This window comes from Symphodus melops, assembly GCF_947650265.1.
Source record: "Symphodus melops genome assembly, chromosome: 4".
NCBI classification, from domain to species: domain Eukaryota; kingdom Metazoa; phylum Chordata; class Actinopteri; order Labriformes; family Labridae; genus Symphodus; species Symphodus melops.
The window spans coordinates 5,916,591-5,944,135 of NC_136694.1; the positions used below are offsets into that span (position 1 = coordinate 5,916,591).

The following is a 27,545-nucleotide window of genomic DNA, read 5'->3' on the forward strand; positions in this document are numbered from 1 at the left end:
CCTTTGGACATTTGTCAAAAACTAAATAGAATTAAATTGACTTAAGAAGTAAATCTTGCACTCTTTTAGATTAGCAGCTTAGAGCCACAAAGTAGAACAAGTCCTGTTGCTTTTCTATAAAATACATTTTTTGTAAACGTAAAGAAGGCTTTCAAAATGATGCAAAATTCTCAGAGGGCTCCCTTCCTCTGACATCAGTGTGTTTCTATGTGACCTTGTGTTATTAATGCTCCACCCCTTGGCAGATTGTGCCACAGATGTTGAACAGTGCTGTTGGCTGCCCAGAACCCACTCTGTGAGTTGCTTTGTAAGGACACGCTGCAAAGGACACTTTGAGGTGGACAGATCGATGGCAGCGACGAGTATGCTGGGACATATCTCAAACCGCAGGGAGCCACCTTTGTTCCACAGTCACACACATACTGAAGCACACACTTGTTTTTTATTTGTGTCCGTAAAGCATCAATTCTGCATTTCACCCAGTTGTACCAGTGCCCGTAGCTGGAGATGGTTGCTTGTTCAAACAGTTGTTCTTGTCATGTGCAATAAGTCCTCTTAGGTCTTGCTAGTTTAAGCGTAGTGAGAAAATGTGCGTCCTTCTCCCACATTCTTGCTGTAGAATCAAATAACACCTGTTGTACCACAGGGGATACGGAAAATCATTAGAAGAACAAAGACTTTGAGGGCGGTGAATAGAAATTAAAATCCTGTGGCTTGTTGTCTCGAGACAAAGACATTCTTCGCCTGCATTAAACACAACAAACTTCCACTATACTTAATGATAGTGGCTTCACCACGTTTGCACAAAACTCAAGTGGAGAGTACATTATTAACCTTTCATGTTTATGCAAGGTGTTTGCAGCCCCTCTAGTTTTTTCTAACACTGATGTGGCCTGCCAAAAATAAAGGTCATCATCATGTTTTACCTATCACTGGTGAAACCTAGCTGTAAGTCCTCTGCAGTTGAGCAATATGTAACTCTAACATCTAGCATTTAAAATGAGGACTGCAGTCCAAATTCAAATCATTGGGGAGAGCAGTGTTTCCCACAGAATAAGGTCATTTTGTAGATTTAAATCTGTGAATATTTTACATATTGGACCTTTAACATTCAAACGGGAATTATTTATTTTGTGTTCAATAGAGCATTTGCCTTCTGTCTAAGGTCTGCAGACTGTCCAAAGAGTCGTCTGAATGATTTTCAATTAAAACAGCATGCAACAAGTCCTCCAACCTATACGACCGTAGAGGTCGTATAGGTTGGAGGACGTATAGGAGTGGTTAGGAGTGTTAGGAGGTTAGGAGTGTCTCCTAAATTAGCGCCCCCCATTGGCGAACAGAGAAATGCCATTAAATCGTCACCCTGCACCGTCACACTGCTTGATGCACTAACCAAGGTAAGTGGTAATTAACTATTAAGTTAGCTAGCTTGGACTTGGGTTAGGGTTAGGGGTCAGTCGATGACGAACACACATTCACCGGATCAAGGTTATTTAAAACGTCTAAAACCTCTAAAACGTAAATATGAGTCGTAATTTGAGTCGTAAAGCTGTGTAAGGCATCATAAAGTTAATAATTTTGATTAATTTTATGACCCAATATTATTCAATTGTCACTTGCATTAAAAGTCTTGGTACTTGTCTGTAAGACATTATTTCGATCATATTGGTATGTTTTAATTAATGGAGTTGGTTGAAATCTCCTGTTATAGGAGACTCTGGGGAGCACATTTACAATAGCTCAGAATATGTATCTGTTTATACGATAGGAAGAGAGAATTGTGGAAGAAATTGTATTAAACAACAATTTTGTTCCTTTTTGTCGCCTTTTTTTTTTTTTTTTTTGCGTTTGCTGGTGTTATGCTGAAGTAATTGGAGCCCTGGCTGGTTTGGAAACAATACAACAGCCTTCTTTCTAGGAAACAGCAGGAATGGTGAATACCAGCTGTGACAGAATAGCAGCTGCTCTATTTGTTTACTATGCAGCTGAAGAAACTGTTAGTCAAAAATGCTGCAGAGATCTGACTTCTGACTCACACATTGCATTTCCTGTCACAAAATTAGCTATGAAAGTAGTCACAAATTTCCTTGACAAGCACTAGAAATTAAGCAGTGGCAGAAGGATGCTTGCATTTGTGGTAAAGAGGACATATTATACCACTTTTTCACATTTTAAATTAAACTTCTATTCTGTGCTTTAGCCAACATATTAAATAAATTGAGCACCAGAGGAGGTTTGTGACCCTGAATGCTGCCTTTTGGTGTGTGTGTTTCTTTAAAGGCGATGAGCTCTGCCTAAGTTTTCCCAGTAGACATCTCTCCTCCGTAGCAGAATAAAAATGGCGGACCTTGTGCAAAAGGGACATCCAACGTGTGATGTTACAAACTGAGCAAATTTGCAATGGAGCAATTTCCTCTGTGTTGTATGACTTATGCAGACCATAAAACAAATGACTGGATGGGTTTATTTCACGTTCGGTCGAGACTCAGGTTACCCAAATAAATGTTCAAAAACACTGTCATGTGGATTTTTCATAATATGTCCCCTTTAAAGAAAACAGAAACAGAGAGAAGAGGATATCAATAAGCCTTGATTACATTCTGAATCACCGTCCAGTTAGTCAGTGTGTTTTATTATGCTACACAATTCAGTGTGCAACTCTTTGACAAACAATATAATCATTACAACTGACGTAATAACTGATTACATACAGTATGCAAATTATCAAAAAGTATTACCTTTGATTTTCTCAATCAAACTTAGGGCAGGTGGAAGGTGTTAGAGTTACTGTTGACATGGCTGATGCTTCACTAGAGTTAAATATAGCTCACTGTTAACTTTGTATATCTTATCTTTAGAGTCAGCTTCTGTAGGGATTTTACTGTTCACTGGGCATCACACTCAAGTTTACTTTTGACGAGCACAAACCACAGCTCTCTGTCGCCTGTTTGCCTCCAATACTAAAATACGGTGTCAATTACTTTCTATAGCCTACTTTATTCCATTTCTTCTATTTTGTTTCTGTCACTTGTTTTTGGTTAACTTATTCAGGGGAGCTCCCTCGTCAAATCTGTGTTGGCAGACTCATTGTCTGCTGACATTTAGAATTCTGTGCCCAAAAATGAAGACATAAAGTGTCACATTTGTGCCTGAAACCTTTTTATGCATGAGGCAAATCTGTAGTGTTTGCAGTCACAACAGTATTTCTGTGTTTTTATTAACTGAACTGGATACATTGATCCCTATAGCAGCTACAGTCCTGCATAGTTCTATCACATAAATGAAAGACAGAAACAAACTATTTCTCAATGCTCATGCTCTCTGTGTCAGAAGGAAAATAACATCTAATGTGACCATTTGACAAGAGTCGTGAACGCCTTATCAATACAACCTTAATATAAATGCAAAGCTTTCTGAAGCTTTTATTACAACCTGACATTCTGGTGATTTTTTTAAAGCTATAGTCTCAACCTCAGCACACGATAATTACATGTCACTTTGACGGCTTCCACTGTTATTACTGAGCGCTCCTACTGCTGGGTTGCACCTGCTGCGATCCATGCAGATTTATTTGCGGGCTGTAATGGAGCTGTTTGCAGATAACACACTAACTGCTTATTATTCCAGGCCTATCAGATCACAAAGGGCATCAAGCAGAAAAGACAGAGAGAGGAAGAGGAGTTAAAATGTTCCTGCCTTGAACATGCCTCTTTCTTGACCAATTCTCTTCATCTCAAGTAAAGATCACCAACCACCATCTGCTCCTTAAACCCACATTCCTTTATGCTTGTTCCTGTGTTCTGGCATAGATGCATTGTTCCAAAGGATATCTGGCCATGTAATGAAGAAAACCTCAGTAATCAAAGTGACATTAGTCCAATGAACAGGATCCTTTCTTTCACAGCTCAGCCCTCCCACAGAGTCCTGCAGCCTGATACATAGAATACCATATGGTGCGGCCTTGTGCCACCTTCTCCCATGGGCGCCCTGAACAAGCTTCAAATGGGCCATGACACGGACAGGGGGTGATGCTGCGGGCCCTGCTGCCATATTGTTTTATGTGGAATATTCTTTCGACTCAGATCAGTTTGGTCATTTGTTACGGACACCACACACGTCCCCCCCCCCTCTCTCTTTCTCTCTCTGATTTCCTGTGTCCTCTCCCCACACTGCTGGGGCACTGCGGTATTTTGCATGCATGTGGAATAGCCTTAGATAGCCATGCTACAGCTTCATTCTCTGCATCCTGGCATAGAGAATGTGAATGGGCCCATAGCCAAAATATTTTGGAGTGTGCACAGCTCTCCTCGGATGATGGAAAAGCTTAGGAACAGGGAGTGTGTGTGTGTGTGTGTGTGTGTGGAGACAAAGTGGGGAGAGATGTAGGCAAGCAAAAGAACACTCACACTGACTCATGCACTCCAGCCGCTGCCTCTTTGTGTGACGACACTCTGCACCTGCAGCATGCCAGCCATGCTGATGCACAGGCCCACAGTCACTCTGCCTCCTCTCACTTTAAGCAGTCCATTAGCTAACAGCAGCTGAGTGCTGCTCTGGCTAGCTGTGCAGCAGCAGGATGTGTTCAGCTGGCACAGAGTAGTGTGGGGAGCTAGCAGGAGGCCCATATGTGCCAAAATAGCCTGGGACCACCAGCCCTCTTAGTTTCCCTAATCTATCCGATTGGAGCACAATGCGGTGTTATTCTGGAGAGGTTTTGAAGAAGTTGGTTTCCAGCAGCGCTTTATGCATACCACTAAGAGCAGCTTCTGTTCATGTTTTATTACCTTCCGTCATTATACAATTGTCTCAGATCTAGAAAATGAACTCCTTCAGCAAAATCTTGTGAACTCTCTAAAGGCTTGTTCGGGTTTTACAGAATCCAAGAAATTCTACGCTGATCCCAAATTCAATGGGATCGTTTAACAATGCTCAAGGCCTGCTTACAATACTTCCTGTGAATTTCTAACAGATCCACCTTTATCCCCTAAGATAAATACTGTAAGAGAGTGTGACAATAACTCAAAGCGATCCGTGAAGAGATGAGTCATGGTGTGAGGGCTCCCTGACACACACCATTTTCTTGTTGATGTATGGCCCTCTCTTTGACTTCTCTGGGTGAAAGGAAATGGGAAGAACCACCTTAGAGGGGACTGCTGCGTGTATATATGGCAGATCAGTGGCAGGCAGTTAGCAGTGTCCTTCCTACAGTAGATATCCAAGGCCTGTGGCTGTGTTGTTCTCTCTGGATTTATTCCCACAGAGGACAGCTCTGTCTGATGAACTCTGTTACAAGGGCATTTGCTTGCAAAATGCAGCTGAGCATGACCATTAGCATAATATTATGCATATGCAGTTTGATACAAGGCTTCATTGACACTTTGCGTCAGAGAGATACAGTCTACATAGAAAGCTAGACTAGATAAAATGTCTTTCAATAAATCAGAGTTAAGTAGAGGAAGTAAGGTTGATCTACTAAACAAACACACAAAAGAAAATCCTAAGGGATGAAGGATGCTTTTATTACTGAAAGCACATTGTGCAGGAAACCTTGTCACTGTAAATTGGCCAATATGAGGCAATCATTTAAAGAAGAAAATGTTGATGTAAGTGAAACTGTGTAGATCAGTTTTCTACCAAAAAGGAGACCTTATGTGAGCTTTGCACCAGCCCAGCTAACACTGCTGTTAACAAAGCAGGTATTGTGTGGGTGCTTGAAACAGGGTCATGAGGCAAGACTCGCAACTTCCCGCTTGAAAGGGATAGATTTCACAACAGATCAGGTGTTTATCTCACTGTTACAATGGACCCACAAGGTGCAAAGAAACAGGCCTTTTTTTGCTGTCATGTTAAGATTTGCAGTAACAGGAATTTCTGAAAACAATCCAGTGAATACTAATTAGTTATCGATTATTGCATTATGACAATTTAGTAGGCTTGCCAAAATCGAAAATAAAAAAAGGTAGAGCTAAGCATTTTTTCAAAGGGTTTTTTTTTTCAGAATATACAACTAAAGCTTTTTCACTCCGTTGAAGTGATGGCCTTGTCATTCAGACAAAATGTCTTCATGGAGTCAGACATCCCATCAAACCCTAGAATAACCTAAAACCATCATCCATCCATTATGTATAACGCTGTCCCACTTGGGGTCGCGGGGGTCTGGCGACGATCCCAGCTGTCATTTAGCGAGAGCAGTGGTTCACAGGACTGTTCGCCAGTCTATCACAGGGCTGTCATACAGGCAACCAGCAGCACTTACATTCACACTTACAATTCAATTCAATTCAAAAAATTGTTCCCGGGGGGCAATTAAAAGGCACACAGAGCAGTAAATGAACAACAGCCCAGCTGTAAAAGTTTAACCAATGATAAAGTGTCAACAAAGAATAAAGTGTCAAGATTTAAAGACAAAGTTAAAATACAAAATTACAAAGTTAGAAACAAAAGAAGGTATAAGTGGCAGGGATCGGAAGAAAGATGCACAAGTTTATGATAACGAGCTTTGGACTGTGGGAGGAGGCTGGAGTATAGGAGAGAACAAGCACATGCAGAACATACAAACTCCACACACAGAGACCTTGTCCAACGGGGATCAAATCAGGAACTACCCACTGTGCAGCCCTACCTAGTAATAATTAGATATTTAGAGAGGATATTGAACATTTTGTTTTTATCACTTAGTATTAAGTATTAACATGTTCTTTAATGGCAGTTAGTCTCTTTAGTTAGTTAGTACCTTATTGAGTGTTTCTGCCTTGCACTCTCACTGAGTGAAAACCTTTTCTTTGTCCTTCACCACTCCTTAAACACCCCCCATAGTCCATACCGCGGCGTTACTTGTTTACATCATGTGCCATCTTCAATTCTGTAGAGATGTCTCACAGTTTTCACTCTTTAAACCTCTTTTCTTCACTGCTATTCTCTCCTTTCTCTGTTCCACACAGTTAACAGGCAGAGTCAAAGCAACCTGACTTCCTCACGCGGATTGATATGATTATTTTTAGTCAGAGTTCCTGATTAGAGCAACTTCCTTAGCAACTGCCCACTCTTCATGTTAATAATGTGACACAATTGAGGGATAGCAGACCAATGCTATCGGCCAATCAGAATTAAATAGTCTTGTAATATTACTTTGTTAACACTGTTTTGTCAATAATCTTTACTATTGTATAACTGGCATTGTGATTTATTTTATTTTCTGCTATATATAAATTATAATATGAAAGCATACAGGAAGTTATCCAAATAAATGCAGAGTTTGTGTACGCTTAAATAGGTGCAATAACACTTCATTCTTACATTTCTATTTGTTGTTTATTTGACTTTTTTTCTTCCGCCTGCAAGAAAAAAAAGATGTGTACACATTGGCATGTACAGACATTTTTAAATAATTAGATAACCATATATATTTCAATAATTACACAATTACACGCAATTCCATGTTAGCTGTAGCTTTTTTTTTCTTAAATCCAAAATAAATTTCCTCAAAGTCTAAACCGTGGTTGATAGCTACTTGAGTTTCTTATAACTGAAGCATTCATTACACCGTGGACTCCACTCAACAGTTCAAATGTCGAATAACTTCTCAAATGTTTAACCATAAACTCTAACTTTAGTGATGTTTATTGTGAATGCTTACATAGATAATGAGAATAAAACAACTAAAACTCTTAGCCCATTAGCCTCAAAAATCTTTCACACTGCAGCATAAAAGAGACAGTTTATTATAACCAAGTCAAGTTCTACAAGTCATTGCATGAACTTAAAATGCCTCAAACTGATTTCCTGTCCGATGGATAGAACTAATAAAGGAATGTGTATAGTCTTGGCGGATAAAAAAACTACAGCCCAGCTGACGGCTAATACAGCGTAGCATCCACTTATGGTCCAAACAAAGCTGACAAGTGATTCATTTAGATTTCCCTGATTTGGAGAATATTTTTGAGGTTCGGTCTGTACTTTGTTCACATACTGCATTTTGGCCAAATCAGTGTGTCTAGAATAGTGATTTAAAAAAACAGCCTTCCTGTCCTTTTACTTTGGTGCACTGTATTGATTATGAAACCACACAGCCACTATCGACATACATCCAGAATTGTAGTTGGAAATGACAAATTCACCAGACTCTGTACTGTGTCCATGAAAACACCTGTCAGACTTTGACGAAGGCTGGGGGTGGTATGAAACTAGGTGGTGTCTCTAATTTAGGAATGCAGGAAAAACCCTGAATAAGGAGTCAATGAAAACTTTCAGACTCAATTAATTATGAGCTCTGCACCTCTCCTTTTTTAATGAAGGTTAGTCCCTGCAGAGAGTATTGAATTTAAATTAAATTCTGTTTTTTAAAAGTGAATGCCTTCCGTTCCTGAATCAATTTCTGCCTCACAACAAATTGAAGTTATTTCTTTTAATAACTATCTTTTAGTGCTACATATTTGCACATTATTCTGCCGAACGAAAACGTAGCCTTTTCTATTCTTCTGTATTCTGAGTCTCTGTTTCAGATGGAAAACAGTTAGACTGGTATTACTGGTCTAAATGGGCTGCTTTCGCCTATCTGCAGTCATCACCTTCAGTGTCAAAGGGTACAAAGGTTGACTTTGATTAATTTATGTCAATAAAAAATATTTGGCTGCATCTATTTCAGAGGACATTACCACTTTTTCGGTATCTATTTTTAAGCGCCATCTTCAAGTTTTTTTAACCTCTTGTTTGTCCATCTTGCTCCATTGTTGATACAAATATCACCAACAAACAGAGAAAGGACTGGCACAAAAGAACTTGGCTGTATGAGAAGTCGGAGAAGCCAAGATGAAAGCAAGAAGGCAGCGGACTCACTTTGCTTAAGCCAAAAGGCACTTGGTTTATTTTAGTTTGAGTGGAACCATGGGTTAAGAAAAAAAAAACATTTGTATTTTGCTTGTGTGTATACCCCATTTTCATAACGGCCCACCTGATGGTTTTCGATGTACATACTTTCATACACTGCCACAGAAGCAGTCTGAGCATCTTGTGGTAAAGTGTCTTGCCTGAAAGAGCTGGGTATCAAACCTCCAACCTATTTCTGAGATGACAGACCACCACTGTGTCACAGCCTCCCTTAAATAACACTATCAGTCTACTGAAAGTCACAGTCTTCCAAATACAACTAGATAGAGATCCCGAGGGAAATTCTAAATTGATTTACTGTATGATTACTCTCAACATACAAGCATAGCTTATCTTTTCTGCAATCAAATCCAGCTATCTTAAATGCTGACAGTCAAAATGATTGCATGTGCAGTTTCACTCAGGCACACAAATGACAATGAGTGCAAAACTGAAACCGCTTAGTCCTGTTTTTTTTGTTGTTCTGTTTTTCTTCAGCACTTCACCAAAGCTTAAAATCAGATGTAATTGCTGTTCTAAACAACAGGAAACAATCACAGATTATAGTGTTGTAGATCTGGTTTTGGAAGTGCAACCATTGTGACAGTCTCTCATTAAGTAGAGCATAGAGGAGGCTTCACACTGAGACAATTACACAGTGGCCTTTTAGAATGTGACAACACTTACAGAAAGACAAAGATAAAACAGGGGGCTTATATGCTGCTAACTGAAAGTGTTTGACTCAAGATCAAGGCATATGCTACATGTTTAATGCATCTGATCGAGTTTAAGTGACAAGAGTTTTGTATTTTTTATTATTAGCAATAAAAATATCTTCTTTTGAAAGACAGTTTGAGTCCATGACATGACATAACATAAGGGACTTGTTTTTAAAAAAGACTCAAAGAATTGACTTAAAAAACACTCAGAGAACAAAAGTGAATATTGCAAAAACAAGCATTTGCACGGTAATACTTTAAGCAGCGTAGATCTGTGTGTCATTTTCAGAGCTTAGCACAGCTTTGAGAGTTAACTTACAAGCCAGCATGCTCTTTCTTGCCAGCTTGTGTCTTCTTGCCCTCGAGGTTGACGATGATGCCTGTACAACCACCCGTGTGCTCCCACTCCCTTGTCCTCATTTCCCTACTCCTGTTAGCATATTCTCAAACTGCTATACTTTCCCTTTAGCTATGCTGCTGCTTTTGCTCATTTATCAAAGAATCGGCTGTGAGCGGGAAGAAATAAAGTGTGTGTGGGGGGGGGGGTGGGGGGGGGCTTGAATTGGTAGATCCCTGCGGTGTAGATAGTATGGCAGCTTCAGGGTCAGACCTGTCAGTAGTTAAATGTCTGTCCTGGTGCATGCACCAGTGGTCCTGAGAACAGCATAAAAAAAGGTCAGCCGACATTAGATGCATTGTGACAGGAGGATGTCTCTGCAGGAATGTATACTGATCTTCATACATTTTGTCTGTCTGTGAATGTGTGTGTTGATATTCATCTGACAGTCATCTCCCCTAATATAGCCAACTTCCAAACTGTTCCATTCTGTTGCATTCAGGTGTCTTTTCAGCTGAAATTATGGTCTACAAGTGTTTTACCATGTCAATGAAGAGGCAATGTTCAATGTTTTTGCTCTGTGGAGGTCCTGGACAGTTTGTAGGCAGGTGGAGCCTTAAGCGTCATGCAGGTGTTGTGGCTTAAGAGCCTCAGTCTTTCCTTTCAGGCCTCATCTGCCATCATTCATTGCGAGTGGCTCACCTTGAAAAAAATTGCAGAATAATGAGGGGACACTCCTGCTAGAAGAAGAAGAAAGATTAGAAGAAAACCGGTTTGTTTGGAAAAGCCCTGCAGTTCTCTACAAACCTTAAAAGTACCGTGGGCGATTCCTGCGCCGCTCCTATCAGTGACTGTGTCGTTGTCAGCGTGTACGACAGAACGTTTGTGTGCTGTTGTTGGTAAAGTCACGGCGTCCTTGAGCCTGCATGCCTCTGAGAGACTCGATGAGCGAGTCTGTCCCTGACATATTTCATCGTGGAGCAGTGGGTAAAGATCTGTTTGACAGAAACAAGAGGATAAGGTGTACTCTCATTGGACTGCATGCTCAGTGAAGTAGCAGTAACCTACTGAACTGGTTCTGCTCAATGTTTTTGCCTGTTAAAAGGATGCTGCCAGTGTTGGTTGCTAAAGGGTGCAAAGTGCTTTGCTCAAGGTGGATGAATGTTGGGTCTCCATAAATAATAAAACTAAGAGTACAGTCTCTTTTTGTGAAACTGCCTGAGATAACATTTGTCATAAATTGGTGGTGTGACATGTTTTTATCATTGTGATAAATGGACTTGAAATTGTAAAGCGCTGTTTCAGTTTCCTGTGCTCAAGGCGCTTTCATTCCTCCATTCACACCCTTTGACACACTGGTGACAGAGGTAGCCATGTGTAGTGACCATCAGAAGTAAGTAATCCATTCTTACACATTTATAAGCAACCAACGAGGCAATTCTGGGTTAAGTATCTTACCCAAGGACACATCAAACATGTTGCTGCAGGAGCTGGGGCTCAAACCCCCAACCTCATGATTGAGAGACAAGAATCTCCACTTACTGAGCCACAGCCTGTGGTACTAATATTTTAACTCGTCAATGTTTAGATTAGTGGGATTTTTCTGTTGGTGTTGGTAAAGACACATTTATTGTCAGTTCGTCCTCCCTGACTCGAGGAGAAGAGTGGGAAGTAGTTAAGCAAGCTCAAGTGTGAGTTATAAGAGGTAAGAGGTTAGCAAAAACCAAGTAGTGCATAAAAAAAAATAATTTAAAAGTCCTTTCAACATGGTAACATTGTAAGTCTAGTTTATCTTTGTGCTGCAGCATTTCTTGTTTTGCCAAGAATTTATGTTATACCACATTTCTTCTTTCTATATGTAAACTCGTGACTGCCTTGAAAAAGAAGTTTTTAACCTCAATGGGACTTCTCCTGGATAAATAGAGGGTTAAATAAAAATAGAATATGTCTTGTTGTATGGCACTGCTGTCACTCCATAAACAATGGAGTGATAGGCCAATGATCCTTGTGGATCGCTAACGTCTACATTATGTAACACCTCTCCTCACACTGTCTAAGCCTGGCTGTGTCCCTCTCTTTTTTTACAATATGAACAAACACATGTCCGGGATGTGTCTTTTCTTCCTGACCCTGCTGACCTTAAACTAGAAGGTCAAGACCACATGTGACCACTCGACCCTCTTTGAAAAGACAAATGTGTGTAATTTATTGTGATGAAGCATTTTGGAGGAGGATCTTTGACCGTTGCATTCTTCCTCCAAACTAAATTGTAAAAGTTGAACCGTTTCGCCAACAATCCCCATGTTAAGTAAGACATGTGTTGCAGTCACTGCTGTTCTGTCTTTCTGACGATGTCTTTGTGATTATTCGGGTGCATGGAGTGCTCTGAACATGGTAATGAATAAATGTGATTAAGACCTCAGAGCACCGCCATGGGTTGTACAATGGGATTAGTGTTGTGTCTCTGCCAAGTAGTGATGACGATGTACTGTCAGGACTCAGATGAGGAGCAGGTTATGTTTGCTGGTAGAGGCTGGTATAGGGCTGTTTGTAGCCCCAGCCTGCTTCCCTGCTTTAAACTCCCCCTCTGTCCTGTGTACAGCAGCAGCAGCAGCAGCTGTGTTCAGCTCCTCCACTGCTAACCAGAGGGGAAGCTGTTTGACATTTGCTTTGAGAAACCATGCCACAACAGCTTATTTCCTCCCTGTTGTCATTTCTTATCTCTCCAGTTTATCCTTGATCCCTCTGTCTCTCCGGTCGCCCTATCGTTGTGCCTCTCATCTTCTCTACTTGTTTGGCTCATCTCTGCTGTTCTCTTTCACTCTGGAGCCGAGAGAGACGATCAGGGTTTTTAAAATAAAAAAAAAAGTTCTCTATGCTGTTACCATGGCAACTGCATCTATGAGCTGAGCCAGGAGTCTTCCACAGACGTGCGTGCGCTCTCTCGCTCTCTCATTCTCCTTCCTATTGCCTCACTAAGATGAAAGCTTACCTCTGATGAGAATGAAGGGAAAGAGGACGAGGCAGGAGAAACATGGAGAAAGGCTACACTTGTAAGGAAAGAATGGCGTTTCATAACCCTCCAAGGAAGTGTGCCTTTGTAATGAATCATTATTACCGATGGCAAATATCAAAGACAGAAACAGTTTTTGAACTGTACAATGTGTACAACAAAGGAAGCCTGCAGTGTATTCCTGCACTGTGAGGCACTTTGTTCATCTCTGCAGTGATCGCTGGGTCGACAGAGGCGATTGTGGGTAATGGTCTGTCTCAGGAAATTAATGCTTTCGCAGGGCTCTACTGCCTCTCTCCATGAGATCAATCTGTATTAATTTGGCAATTAATCTGATTTCATGAGAAGATGTCTCAATAAGGGGCCCCATTGACTACAAACTTAATTTGGATGATGTGATTCGTGTTCAAAATCTTGTGTGCCTGCGTCTGCATAGTGTCCTCGACGGGCTTTTTCATTATTGGCTGATTATGAAGATCTTTTACGGCTGTTTCAAGGCAGCAGAAACGATCCTTCGGGGTACGGTTAGAAAACGTGTGCTCATGTGTTCAGAACAATTGTGAAAAATGTTCACGGTGGGCATGAGAAAATGAAAAGACTGGAGCTTTTTTGATATTTGAACTCAGCACATGGTGACAGGTGTACGCACGTGTGGCTGCAGATGAATGCATTGTGTCATGCAGGATGCAGCCCAGATGGATGTTAAGTGAGGGGGGACATGAGCTTCTGTTTCACTTGGACAGGAAGAGAAAGTGTCCACCTGTACAGCACACAGGGGAGATGCTCGTTATTTTCTGCTTGAAGCAATCAGTCTGGGAGGCAAACGCGATAACAGAGAATCATGACTCAGTGTTTACCTTCTCTGCCATCGGAACACTATACCTGATGGAGTTTTTTCTCTCCTATCAGGGAGTTTACTTGGCAGTCATATCCAGCGTTCAGACAGTGAAGGAAAATTGATTTAACAACTTACAGCCGAGTTCCCAGCTGGATGAGACTGCAAAGGGCTAAATGAAGCCCTGAGTGGACGTACCACTCTAAACTGGACTTTTATCCCCAAGGAGGGGAATTCATTTCTGTCAAATCAATGTGATTGTAAGTAATGTGACTGTTGTGAAAGTGAAGCAGGGGAGGAGAGGGAAGGGGAGTATAGGGGGGAGGGTTTCACACTCCTTTAACCACTTGCAATATGTCAAGACCTTCTCTGGTTGGATGTCGGGGGGGAGTTGTCTCTTCTCTGAACCAGTGTGAACCGGTTGTGTTCCCGCCTCAGTTGTCAGCCATGATCGCCCACGACCCCCGAGTGCACTATGTGATTTGCTGCTCGTGGAGCAAAGAGACACCTAGGGTCACATGGAGAATGGATTATATACAAGGTCCTGGAGAATTGTCTGGAGACCTCTATAATACACAGGCATTATTCGTATATGCTGTGCTGAGCAGATCCCGCTGAGGATATGTTCCTCATTATATCCACCTTGACTTTCTTTTATATGAGGTCAAAGAAGAAAATGTTCCAGGGTCATAAGTACCTTTTTCATCTGCTGGAAAAAACACACACCCTCGATCACAAATATATCTGAACGAGAAATAATAACAAGTGGCCAAAAATGAAGAATGTCATCTCCACAGTGGGTTGATTAAATTCACAGGGAATATTCAGTTATGTCTTCAGAATCACAGAGAAAAGCCTTTGTGTTTGAATCATTACTTCCCACTGACATTCATTACTAGATAGATAGATAGATAGATAGATAGATAGATAGATAGATAGATAGATAGATAGATAGATAGATAGATAGATAGATAGATAGATAGATAGATAGATAGATAGATCATTATTAGATTATAATGAACCAAGTGGACAAGGACATGGTTAACTTCGCTCATGAAAGGACACAGTAGCTAGCCATGTCACACCGCCTTAAAGTAAAGTTACTAACACGATATATCCTGCTTGTTTCATCCCTTTAAAGGCAGAGGTCAAAGGTCTTTTTGTCATTGTGATGTTGCCAGGCAAAGGGATTAATTGCTCTTGTGGCAAGATGTTTGGCCTTGACGTATGTTCCTTTATGTTTCTCACTGTAGCCTCAGCCTTACAAGATTTACTACTTTAAATTGAATTATTTTATCTTGATACTTTATGATCAAAAGAAGAAAAAAAAAACAGCAGGTGAATTAATTTGACAAAAATCTATTTAAAACCACTGCTTTAAAGCTCCCTTGAAGTAAACAATCTGTTTGTGTTGATTGTGTCGCCCCCTTGTGGACTTTGCAGTATTTCAAAAATAATTTCTGATCTTGTTCTTCACATGTAATAGTCGGGCTTTCTGACAAAAAAAAAATCTCATCCTGCTTTATTATTTAAAAGTCAAATGTATGACTTTAATAATAATAAATATTTGTGTAAATGTTAAAATAGGCTGTTTCTTCAGCGTATGTTTGTCCTCTATCAGTAATTTGCTGTCACCCACCTCACTGCAGTGGTTACCAGGAATTAATAATCACAATACTAAAATAGCCAGTCAGTGATGGTCTTGTTTGCGTGTGTAGCTGACAGAGGCATCACTTTGAATCAAGGCCTCACACAGTTGCTTTCATAACCAGCTACAAACTCCTCACAGGGAATGTACTTCAAATAATCTAAGCGAAAAAATAAAGAATCCCCTGTAAACATGTTGATTTTGAAAAGTCTCAATAAAATGTCCTTAAATATTTTAACATCCTTTTTTGTGAGCCTCTGTTTACAGGCTGAAAGTACACACTCTACACGGACACACTTGGCTGCTCTTCTATTTTCACTTCAGCTGTTGTTATTGTTCAGTCCACCCACAACCCAAAACCTGCAGCAGAAGGCAACAAATTCCAAATGATTTCTAGAAAAAATGTTGAAAAAGACCCAGTCTTAATGATGCAGAAGTTTATATAAAAGTCTTTGGATGAGTAGCTGCACAGAAAAGAAAACACCAGCACTCCAAGAAAGAGGATATACGAAAAACAAAAGTAGCTGTTGAACAATGCCACTCTGTTCACTGTGCATCTTTGTGGGGCTTAGTTTTGTTTTTTTATTTTTTTTCCCAAAAACATCGAATACATCCATGACATAGGCTCTTATATTAACGGTCCCTGTTCTGCATTTTAGGCAGGTACAGTGCATGGAGCAATACAAGAGCTGTACACACATTCATACCCACTCTTGGATGACTGATTGCACTCTTATCAGTTATTTGATTCAAAACCTTTGTGACTGCAGGTATGCATCGTTCATAGCTATGTGTGCTGGCACTCGTTCTCATTTCTTAATTCAAATATTCTTTTTTTCTCCTCTCAGTGGTGAAGCTAGTCTTGCTTAAATAGATGATCATTATCTGGCTCAGTGAGGGATTTTATAATTAAAGAAAATGTCCTTGACTGCAAGGTGGATTGTGTCTGTGGAAAATGTGTTGTATCAAGAAGTCACAGCTTTCAGAATTTATAATGAAGTTTCTATCCTGGCGCTAGTGCCTGTATTGTTTCGGGGGTGAATTCGTGTTCAGAATTTTACACAGCCTAAAGTCATAGCACCTGCTGTCATCTCTGCTCTTTTGATTCTGGAAGGAAGGATGCATTAATGCATTTGACATGTTATTTTCTCGAGAAGGTTGCACTCAGCTGAGACCTTGGATATTAAATGTTGCTTTGTTCTTGTCTCTTCTTAGGTCGGTGTTACTTTGCGGAAGCATCAGAGGCAGGCACTGAGTCGGAGGTGAAGACAGAAGGAGAGGAGTCTTCCGACACAGTAGGGGTCAGCAGCAGGCATGCAGGACTCCGCCTCAGAAAGCAAGATGGCCAAGCAGGTAAACGGGTGTCTATTAGCTATGCTAGTCAGGCATGAAGAATCATCATGTGTGCTCTATAAGGATGTGTGAGAAGCCCAGAACAGTGAATTGTTGAAAAGACATTGTCTAAAAATACTGGAGCCCTCTTTTAATGCCAAACAATGCATGTTGATAGAGTTGTATGAGGAATATATAAGTTTGAATCAGTGCATGCTGGCTAAAAAAAAAACCAAAAAAAAAAAAAAACCAAAGCCACCACGCTGACTCTAAATCATGAACTAGGGTCTTTACATTTAAGTGACTTTTAAAGAACTTTCCTGAAAACACATTTGAAATATTGTTTCTGAAAAATTCAAGATAGACAGATCATTTCCATAACTTGTAACTTTCTTTCTTTTATATTTTTTTTATGTTAAGGAGCAGAACTCCAAGAACCTGGATGAACATAGAGAAACAGATGACATGTCTGAGAGGATGTCCCCGAACAAAAACCTCAAATCTCCACAGAGAGGATCCAAACGATTTAAAACTGCTCCCTTCAAGGTGACCCTGCTGGACATCTCTGAGTTCGAAGGAGAAATCGAGGTAGGTCTAATGGGGAACAATTTGTAACATATTGTTCTCGAGTAAGCCAGAGGATACTCTGAGATAACCATTAGAAAAAGCAATGTTCTATTTGGCTTTGTTGTTCGTCTTTTCTTGCAGGCAGTTTCTGTGTGTTGTACTGTGCTGCTCAGATATTGGAAGCACGAGGAGTAAACAGGCAAAGAGAATAAAAGAGGAGGGTGCCAAGCTGAGAGCTCACTAGGAGGGCGAAGCCAAAGCAATGTTACACATTTATGTACTACACACAATGGCACAAAAAAGGCCCAATATGAAAGACTTCATTCCCCAAAGAAATCTGTCGTCATTACTCCAGTAGTTTGAAAAAAGCACAATTCCCTCTTGGTGGTAAAAGAAACTGCAGACATGAAAAAGTGAGGGAGAAGAGATAGATGTGTGTCCCTTGTCTTTCACTGAAAAAAGCTGTAGGCATGCATAAGAGAAGAGATAAGAGATTGATGTTAGTACCCTGCCCCAGATAAAGTCTTTTTACTGTCTTTCCAATGTTTCTGGTAATTAGAAGCTAGTTTTAGTCTTCTAACTGACAAACACAGGTAACACTTAAAACAACACACTTAAAGGGACAATATGTGTGTTAGTGGGTACTGCAGTCCAAATTCAAAACATTGGAGAGAGTTATGCATGTTTGGGGCACCTCCCTTGAATCAAGGTACATATAGGTTTCCATGTTGCAGACAGTCTTCAGTATTCTTTTCTGCACTCAAACCATTTTCCAAAGCATCTCAAATATTTATCCTATTTGACCATGATTCTTGTCTGGGAAGTTATTTGAAAAACGCAGGGGCTTTTTTAGGACTGGTAGAATCAATTATATCTGAAACAGTACGTTTGCCTGCCTGAATCGCTGTAACACCTGTTGGTTTGTAGTCCAAAACAGCCTTGTTGGAGCGCTTCAAAACCGTTTTATTATCTGGTTAAAAAGAATACAAACTATTCTGCATCGGACTCGTAATTTAGAAAGAGAACGTAGTAAGTGCTGCATTGTTGTTATCTTTTTACTGACAGAGTGATGGAGCTGCCCCTGCCAGGCGCTTCTAAACTGGTGGTGGGGGGGGGATTTGGTGACTTGCTCAAAGGCACCCCTTTGCTCAGAAAGTGGTCTTGCACCTCACCACCTACCAGACAAATTTCCATATTTGGACCACACCGGGACTCGAACTGGTGACAACCCAAGTCCCTACAGACTGAGCTACTTCCACCTCAAACATAGTATTTTTCTTAATGTCTGATGGTATAGTGAGGTCATTTTATGATTAAATCAATAGATGTCTTACATGTTGGACCTTTGCAAACAGAAAGTCCCTTTAGCATCACAAGCCGTTATGCTGCCATTGCTATTTTATTTGTTGCAGCGTTATAGTTGAAAGAGTTGACGAACAAAGAGAACTGACCTCTGTAAACCATTATATCGGGAATTAGCATCAAACTATGTTTGCTTGGTTGTAACTGGTATCCACTATGAATTGGCTGTCCTTGAGTGGAATTCAGGCCTGCTTCAAAGTTTATAGTTTCTTCCTTCGACCATTCTACACTTGCTGTTTCTTGTTTTTGCTCACTGAGAATCTTTCCAGACACTTAAATGTAGATTAAGGCCCCGTTTACACGGAGACGTTGTGACAGAAACGCATCGAAACAGACCGTCTATACGGCAGGTCTTGCCTGAGTGAAAACGATATAGTTCTCACGCCCGGCCAGTAGTGGGCAGTGGAACTTTACAACGTGATGCACACGACACTCACCAGTACAACCACTTCCTCCACAACATCGTCTTTAGCGGCTAGTTCTCCCAAGTCTTACATAAATGCTGCGTATGGTCACCCTGTGCTTGGGTAAAGGTTGAACAATTTGCCGCAAGTGTTCAATGCTCTTTCGGCGGCGACATACACAATGTATCATATCAAGGTTCTGTTTATACAACGCAAATAGCTGCTGAAGCACATAGCACAAGCGAATCCGCCGCCATTGTTGTTTATGTTTGTTCTCGACTACTGCGCATGTCCAAATGTATGGGGGGAGGTGTGGTGAGGTCATCGCAGCCAGAGAGTTCGCTCCGTTTCGTTCACGTGGCTGCGATACGCCCCCATATCAGTTTCGTTCCACCCTGGAGGTCGAATTCAAAAGCTTGCGTTTTCACCCCCGTGAAACACCGACGCCGCGTGAACGAAAGGCCAATCCGATACTCAACTGTTTCGTTTTACTGTCACAGCGTCTCCGTGTAAACAGGGTCTAAGATTTTTGGTTCCACTGCCTCTGTGCCTGAGCTGACACAGAGTTAAATCCAGCTTCTGTCTTGGCCACTTTATAGCAGCTAGACTGTGTCATAGCTCAGTAACCTGCTACTGCATTTGTTCAGCAAGAAATATGTTTGAAGTAGCGTGGACTGTGACAAGAGATATACTGTATAAATTTTATGTGTTTGGCTAAACAGTTACAGGTGACCAATATGGGAGTCAATCACATGCCATTTTCCAGCTTTATAGATTGCTATTCAAGTGCACAGCGACCTGTGGGTTCAGAGTTTGACACTGCATTTTAAATTTGACTCATTCTGTCACCCTAATACATTGTTTCTGGTACAGAGTAGCAGATCAATGATTTGTCCTCCCTTGGATTCCTTTATTGTAAGCACACTGCAGGTTTGTTTCAACGAACATCAGGACATCCTGTTCTTTATCCATAAAACTTCACAATCTCTCCATCTACAGTGCTGGTATTCTACAAGTTCAACAAACAAGACAAGACACTTTGACTACTGAACCTTTGTGATCTGGTTGATCTGTTTTTTTTTCATATACTGACACTATATTCTACTATTTGACACATTATTTTTAAGACACTGGGAGGAACATTTAAAAACGCTTAGCAATCACCCACTTCAAACTATCAGTTTTATAGCTATATTTTTATGAAGAGTTTTGCATGCCTTACTTAACATCTGCTGACTTGTCTGAAAGTCAGAAAGCTTAACATTGTATTTCATGATGGATACAAACTTATGATGATACAATCTTACCACAATGCAAAGCAAAATTGTGCTTCTATTTTCTCAAATATTATTAAATTGTAAAACTAATTGCCTTTAATTTTCAAACAAGCCTCACCGTGCTGAATAGACATGATGTGTCTGCCTTGGAACAAGCCGGCTAACTGGTTGTAAGAAGATCTATACTTATTACATGGTTGCAAGCCAGGTGCAGCCAAGGAGAAAATAGAGGAGCAATGTTATTATGAGCCAGCCCGTAGGATACTTTTGTACACGTGCATGAAACTTTGTGTGTGAGAGTGTGTGTTGGGGGAATGGTGCTTTTTATCTCCGTGTGTGTGAGGTAAGAATATCAGGAATGCTACGCTTGCACTAACCTCCCCCTCAGCACTATGACAACATTCAGAAATACCTTGCAGCTTTTCCAAACCACAACAATAGTTAGCATAATGTTTATGGAAGCTTGTGTGTGCTCTTCTTAAGTATTTACCTGCACTTGCAGCGCTGCCAATCATAACCAGAGAAAGATGTACAAGGCAGCATTCTTGTCAGCTCATGTTTTATTTAGAATTCGTTCAGCCTCAGACCTCCAGGTCATGGACAAGCTTGCGTTCACTTTCTGTCTTTAATTGCTGGGGTGAAACATCATGTATTCCATATCAGAACTCACTCTTTGATTCCAGGAGTTCCTCATAACATCATTGTGATAATGCAGGCCCCGCTTTGGGGTAACATTCATTGGTCGATCAAGTCTCCTGTTACAGACGCATAGCTGATTCTCCTAGTTGTGCTCAGAATATAAGACAAGGGACCTCTCCAATCATGTCTCTGCTCACTTGGTGTAATATGGCTGACTGTGCATGGTCAAGCCTTTGCTTAACAATGTTTAGAAATGGGTACATGCTGGTTAGTTTTCTTTACTCATTGCAAAGGCACTTTGGTGTCGCTAGTGTACCATCTAAATGTAATGGTTCTAAAGTAGTGAGTTAAATGAATTCAGTCGTAAATTAATGAGACTTCACATGATGAAACGCTTCCTGCTGCTTACTTTACTACAAACATGCTTTACACTGACAATTTTATGTCATTGTAAGGGACATACAAACAGATGTCCCAAGTGTTGCTCTACCACCAATCTATATGAATTACTCATGTTAAAACATTTTGTTTTCTCTATAAAATTTCATGCAACAAAATATGTAAACTTGCACTAAACTGAATAAGTTCAAGGACAGCACATACGTTTTTCAAATAGTTCAGGATGTCTAGGCTTTTTGGGAATGGTTGCATATTGATTATTGGGAATTTTAGAATGCTCCACAGTTGTTTGTTTTTTTAACAAAACTGAGCGAAGTTGTTATACATAAAAATGTTCTTTCCTAAATGTTTCTAACTAAGTTATGATCCAACCTTCACAACAGGGTCCTAAGATGCTAATTATGCTCCTCTCTGTTGCCCTGTGGAATGAACTTCAGAACTCCATTTAATCTGCAGAGTCGCTTTACACCTTTAGGAAAAAGCTAAAGACCCAGCTTTTTCATGAATACTTATACAACCTTCATGATGATGACGATGGTTTTTGTTGTTATTGATGATGATGTTAATGACGATGTTTTTAGTTATACGATGACTTCTAAGTTGATGCAATATATTGTATATTTTCATATACTGTATATACAGTAGTATATTGAATATATTTTATACTTTAGATATTCTGAACTGTGGACCCTTATGTTCCTTCCACATGCCCTGCTGTCTTTGAGCGATTTGATCCTACATCTTTCTCTTCATGGGCTTATATAGTCCATCATGTGGCACACTAACAGCCCCTTTGTTTTTAAAAAATCCCTCTCTTCAGCGAGGGTGTGTACTGGCTGATTTTAAATATCACTTATTATGCACAATACACTTGACCTTGTTTTTCTAACACTAATATACTCTATGTCCATATCCTGTTTACAAACGGGAGGTTAAATAGAGCGGTTGATAGGCACGTTAGAATATAGGATCAGAGGGGTTTTTAGCTTGACACTTCACAGACCTGTTTTAGGGACCTCTCAGATTTATTTGAACTTGGTAAAAGGGGGATAATGTTTGACCTTTAAGCATGCTTTAGTTCAGTCTCTGATTAAAAGTAACTTTGACCCTTCTGGCCTGTCAAACTTTAAGCCAATTTCTAAGCTGTCCTGTTTTATCTAAAGTCATAGAGAGAGTGGTTTACTTAGTATCAAGAGACCTATTAAAAGTTTCTGTCATGTTTTAAATCAAGCCAAGGCACTGACACAGCTCTGCTGAGAGTGTACAATGACCTTCTACTTTCAGTTGATTCTGGGGTCTCTGCTGTTTTAGTGATGTTAGACCTGACCGATGCCCTTCATAAGTGGATCACAGGATCCTTTTGTCAATAATATTGTGTGGGCATTAAAAGAAGAAAACTAGAGAACAGAAAAGCCATCTCTTCAACAACTGTATGATGAGGTTGGTTTATTTGTGAGCCAAATGTTCCCCAATGGCGCTGTGTAGCAGCAGTAATACTTTAGAATTCTGAACTGTAAAAGGAAAAACTTCCTCTGCATTGTATTGGATTGTATTTTTAACAGATTTGTCACATGTTTTGTCTCAGCAGAAACACTCTAAAGGACAGACCCTAATGGACACAGTGTGTGAGCACCTCAACTTGCTGGAGAAGGATTACTTTGGTCTGACCTTTGCCGACACAGACAACCAGAAGGTCAGTGACTTGTTTGCCACATAGAAATCGTGGGACATATCTGTGCATAAACATGTTGCTCACAGAACAATTTGTATTCCTCTCACTTGTTGGCTGGGTCTCTCTCGGTGCTGTGCTATCCATCATCATTTAGCAATGAATGAAAATGTCTGGCTTGGGGCAAAAAGCAAATTGAAAACTTGAAAGATGAAAAACCGTCTCATCAACTGTTTGCTGTTGGTATAATATTCAGGATCAACAGTGAATTAGAACAATTTAAAAAAAATAATAATAAGTTTTCTGGCAATCTATTTTTGACAGAGAAACAACACATACCACTTCTATCTCACCAATCAATCCCCCAGCTAATACAAATAATTATAATAATACATTTTATTTAATGGTGCCTTTCAAGCCACCCAAAGGTCACCTTACAGGGGTTAAAAGCATCAGACTCTGATGAAAGCATAAAATAACACAGTATATCGAAACCAAACATTGACATAAAAAACAAAAGACAAGTGTAGTGTGCCATTTAGCAGTTATAATATAATAATAATTTATACTTTATTCATCCCACGAGGGGAAATTCGGTTTACACGCTGTCTAATGAACACACACATAGGCTGAGATACACACTCATGCACAAACAGGGTTCTAGTGACATGCATTAATGGAGAGGTCTCAGAGGGAGGGGGCTGCCCACAGCGAGTGCTCCAGAGCAGTTTTTTGGGGTTCAGTGCCTTGCTCAGGGGCACCTCGGCAGTAATCAGGAAGTGCACTGGCACCTCTCCAGCTACCAAACCAGTTTCCGGACTTGGTCCGAGCCGGGACTTGAACCGGCAACCCTACGGTTCCCAATACAAGTCCCTATGGTACTGCCGCCCCAACAGCCGCCTCACAGTTAGAGTGAGTTAGCCAGTTTAAGGTGGGTTTTTATGTTATAATTTGAAGGTAAAGATGGAGTCTGACTGTCTTCTGGGGGGGTTCAAAGTCTGGTCATGAAACTGAAGAGTAATGGACCCAAGACTGACCCCTGGGGGACACCCAGCTTCCTAAAAGTATCCAAAAGTGTCATCAGAATGTCGCTAATACATGCAAAAGAGTTAAGTCAATAGTAAAATTGTTGATATAGCTATTATAAATTAATATTTGAAACTATTACATTTAGCCAAATATACTCATAATAGCTCCATCCCAATGTTGGCTTGTTTTCAAAGCACCGAGCTGACAAACAGAGGATTGATGGATGGTTTGTATGTTCAGAGTGGTGTCTAATAAAAATATAAAGAATTGTCTTCGAGGCTTTTATTTTTCCAAACAGGTTAGATTTGCAACTTTTTTTGCATCCACCTGAACCCTTTTCACACATTCACCAAATTTTTCTCCTGCCAGACCCCTATAGTATTTTTCATGCAGAAAGTCTGAGTGTGCTTATGTGAGAATGCAGCAGTATATTCTGAGAATTCACCTCCAGCCAATAGGAGGGGAGTGATGTTTCTATTCTGTTACTGCTGCACAGTGCATAGAGTGTCTGCACGCTGTGAGATGTATATGTGAATGACTGGGTCAGGAGAATCTCCGGAGCAGTCCTCCCGTAATTATATTACGTGTGCGTGTGTTTGTGTAGTGTTTCTACCTCAAACATACTGCCGGACGCTGTTGCGAAAATTGGGGGTGTTCTTTTTAACGTTTGGTTCCAGAGCATCCAGAGTGTTTTCCAATATCCGAAGGGAATGTCAAGCCTTATGCCACCCGTGTCTTTGTGCTGCTTAATAATTGAGCTGTGTTTAAATCAAAGTTATTGCATGACACTGTTTTTGATGGATTTCACAACTAAAGTACCCTTCAAACTAGCCTTGTGGTTGAATATGCCATATTGGCTGTAATGTTAATAACTCACAAGTAAAGCAGAAAACTTTCTGTTGAATCAATAGATTTCAGTTGGGGAGCTGCGAGTGCTTTAAAAAGACATATTTGATCAAACAACTAAGCCGAACGTGAATCTGTAGAACTGCAGCATCTCATTGTTCATATGAAAATACATATTGATTAGAACATATTTTTAAACTTCAGAAAGAATCTGTCTTTAAAGACAAATGAGCCTCAAGCATTCTTAATATTCTTATTTTTCTTTTTTTTCTATTCACACAGCATTTGGAGGAAAATAATTAGATCTTTGTAGGTTAAACGGAACATGCTCTGACAGTTCAATTTGTTATTACCCACCTGTGAATGTTGATGACTTGTGATTGAGCTTAAATTGGATGCATATAACATGCAAAAGACTATTTGCATAGTTAATCAACCCAATTAACCCATATAAATGCTACATGAAAACATCATGCCCCTGCATAGATACTGTTCTTCAGGTGTAGAAATAGTATACACACACAACTGTTTGGTCAGTGTTTTGGTTTTTAAGTCTTCTGAAGCTTTGTGTCAGGGGTTTGCAAGTGGTGGTGCAATGGAAGTATTGGTTACCCTGACCTGTTGAATATATATATATATTTTTTTTTTTATTGATCTATAGAGCTTTTGTAGTCTTCAGACTCCATTCGCACTCGTTCTAGCTCTGATGGCAGAGGCTGTAAAGTTATCAAGACCAGGGGTCTATCTCAGTTCTCTTAATTGCTATCTCCTTGGTCCTCTCTCCTCGGCCGAAGCGGAAGTATTTCCAGACCCGCCATGATAAGGATCATCCCAAAGCACTTACACTGAAAGGATGAGAGAAGATTAAGTAGAGGGGAGGGAGATCTGAGGAGTGATGACCAAGGAAACATGAGAGCTGACTTCACGGAAGTCTTTTTACTGTCAGGCACGCCCCCTTATCAAATATCACTCATTGATTGGATGCTGCAACAGATCAGACTTCAGTGAACTTATCAACATGAGAGAACTTTAATACTGGAGAAAAGACCAACATTAAAAAAACGGCAAATGTACCGTCGGACATTAAAACAGATTATAAACCAATGTTAGTTTGTAAAGAGTCGGTCTGTGATGAGTTGGGATTAAAAAGTGTCTGACATGAAAATTAACAACCTAATATAAAGGTCTATAACTTTTATAAATTCAATACATAACAGTGTAGGCCAATCACTCCTGATAGTAGATTTTTTTTTTTGACTACCTGTCAAAAGATCATAAATGATTTCTTCATCCGCAAAGGTTCTACAAATTCTTTGTGTATAATTGAATGCACACATTATTCATGATACAGATAAGCCTGGTCGCTCATTCAAACTACTTTCTATTGCAGAAAATATTATTCATAAGAACACTTAAAAAGTTCTGGAATATCAGAGAGCAATGTTTCAAAAGATGTGAATGATAATCAGATATACTTTGATTCTTCGGTTCTGGGGAGCTGTTCTCTGAGGTTTAATTATACCGGCTTCTGATAAATGTGTACATACATTAAACTCCAATCAGCTCCCATATCAATTTGACATTTCCCCACTATGTTTCCACTTATCGTTGTTGATTCTTTCGAAAGCATAGACCTGGCTTATTATCGTGTGATCATCACTGACATGATGTTCTCTTCTTGTCAGCTCTGGCGTCAGTTGTGGGTTTTCTGGTTTACGTTGATGTGTGTCCCTCAGGGCAGGTTTGTGATAACTCTAAAGGACACAGAGGCCCCTCCTGCCTTTGAAGATAGGGAACAAATAAAAAGCCAAAGTCCCCTTAACATCTGGAGCATATCCTCTGTCACCATTACGGCTTGTGAGGGGTTTGTCAGCTCACATGTTGTGACTTGATTCATGTCTGATGACTGGGGCTGTGGTTCCAGCATTATAGAGGCCCATACAGAGAGGTTACCGGTGCTGTTGAAGAGGAACACGGCTGTGAAGTTCAAATAATTTCCACCATCTGAGCGTAGGTGACACTGATATTGATCTAAGATATGGCCACATCTATGTGACAAGCTCATCAAAGACAGGATTATCAGAGCGCAGCTTGAGTAGACTGTCTGGGGGTCAGCAGTGATTGGTCGAACCAACAGGCCTGAACATTGAAATGTCATTACAGATGCCCTTTTTCTGTCTCAGTTTGCAAACAAGGATTTAATCTTCACCCTTCAGGAGAACATTATTCCTTGTAAAGCCTTGAACAGTGATTAAAAGTTGATTTTCTGCAGAGGCATGCATTGAAGCAGAATGCTTTACTTATTGAGGGGTCTTTGGCCTCGGCTGATATAAGACATTGGGCAATAAATGCCTGTGTCTCATTAAAGTCTTTATCATCCTGATTAAAAAGTGGTCAGGTATGTTTATGTGTGCCAGTGCTGTAAGTGTACTGTATGTGGGGACATTAATCAAATTGACAGAGATGCTCGCTGCAGGATTGCTATGTGCTTGTCAACCTTTCATGTTTTCTGATTCTACTCTGACTGAAGTGATACCAGCTTACAAAAGGACTCCATGCATTTAGAAGAAGCAACTTTTCTAAAATATTCTAAAGGATTATATA

At 40.2% G+C, this 27,545-nt stretch overlaps 1 protein-coding gene across 9 annotated transcripts in view; it reads left to right on the forward strand.

The window, feature by feature from the left end:
- Positions 1-27,545, forward strand: part of LOC306822436 (band 4.1-like protein 1) — a 90,155-nt gene that overhangs the window by 35,306 nt on the left and 27,304 nt on the right. For 6 of the 9 annotated variants that reach the window (XM_079341473.1, XM_079341479.1, XM_079341477.1 and 3 more), the window contains exons 2-4: positions 16,633-16,770; positions 17,170-17,337; positions 22,983-23,090. In XM_079341473.1, the coding sequence (XP_079197599.1) occupies positions 16,732-16,770; positions 17,170-17,337; positions 22,983-23,090 (315 nt within the window). In that variant the 5' untranslated portion in view covers positions 16,633-16,731. The remainder of the gene's footprint in view (positions 1-16,632; positions 16,771-17,169; positions 17,338-22,982; positions 23,091-27,545) is intronic. The other 3 variants (XM_079341478.1, XM_079341474.1, XM_079341476.1) reach the window with 2 other exon arrangements.